The sequence below is a fragment of the Sinocyclocheilus grahami genome, unplaced genomic scaffold (assembly GCF_001515645.1).
Source record: "Sinocyclocheilus grahami isolate Dianchi unplaced genomic scaffold, SAMN03320097.WGS_v1.1 scaffold18567.1, whole genome shotgun sequence".
NCBI lineage: Eukaryota > Metazoa > Chordata > Actinopteri > Cypriniformes > Cyprinidae > Sinocyclocheilus > Sinocyclocheilus grahami.
In genome coordinates this window covers 1-802 of record NW_015517177.1, presented here as the reverse complement: position 1 = coordinate 802, position 802 = coordinate 1, and the positions used below count along the sequence as shown (strand labels likewise).

At 41.8% G+C, this 802-nt stretch overlaps 1 protein-coding gene across 1 annotated transcript in view; it reads left to right on the top strand.

The window, feature by feature from the left end:
* The window catches only part of LOC107579610 (uncharacterized), a 3,111-nt gene extending 2,372 nt beyond the window's left edge, over positions 1–739 (top strand). The window contains exon 2 of the mRNA XM_016265417.1: positions 256–739. Within this exon, the coding sequence (XP_016120903.1) occupies positions 256–656 (401 nt within the window). The 3' untranslated portion in view covers positions 657–739. The remainder of the gene's footprint in view (positions 1–255) is intronic.
* Positions 740–802: the final 63 nt, after the last annotated feature.

The window sequence follows — 802 nt, the reverse complement described above, 5'->3', positions numbered from 1 at the left end:
ATACTATATATAAAATATTACTGAATTAATAATAAAGACACTGAGATTAATAAAAAAAACAGCGACAAAATCTGGACACTTTACAGTAATGAGAATTTGAGGAAATTGTGTTTGATTGTTATGAAAATATCACACGGAAAAAAAAAACTTTATGGCAATTTTTAATATGCCTCACTTTTTGTCATGAATGTTTGCTGTTAAAAATTTTCTTTCACAATAATTGCCGTCATCCTTATATTTTCTGTGTGTGTTCAGATTGGGCTTTAGGTCCGAATGAGGAGATCTTAAAGGCCAACAGTGAGGCAGGTGATGACGGTTCCACACACATGCCACCAGGCCTCACACACTCCCACCCCAACGCCTTCCACGTTTGGGATCAGGACGACGTGGTCATCCCCCTCTCTCCGGAGCACAGCCCCCAGAACAGCCCTCTTCTGGCTGTTCTCCCTTTTATTCCTCACTTCTTCCCCTCTCCTGCCTCTCACAGTATGCTCAACAGCCCTGCACTGCCCCAAATACAGCTGGAGGATAACAAGAGCCCCAACAAGACACCACAAGAGGCCTTCGTCTTTCCTTCACCTAAAATTACAGGACATAGTTCCACTTTCTCACACGTGTCATTCCATGAGAGGAGAGATGGGACAGATAACGTTTGAACCACTGAACAATGGCTCACACTAGACTGTAGTCCACGACTTCTTAAAGGAATAGTTCACCCCAAAATGAAAATTGACTCACCCTCAGGACATCCAAGATATAAATAAGTTTGTTTCTTCATCAGAACAGATTTGGAGAAATTTAG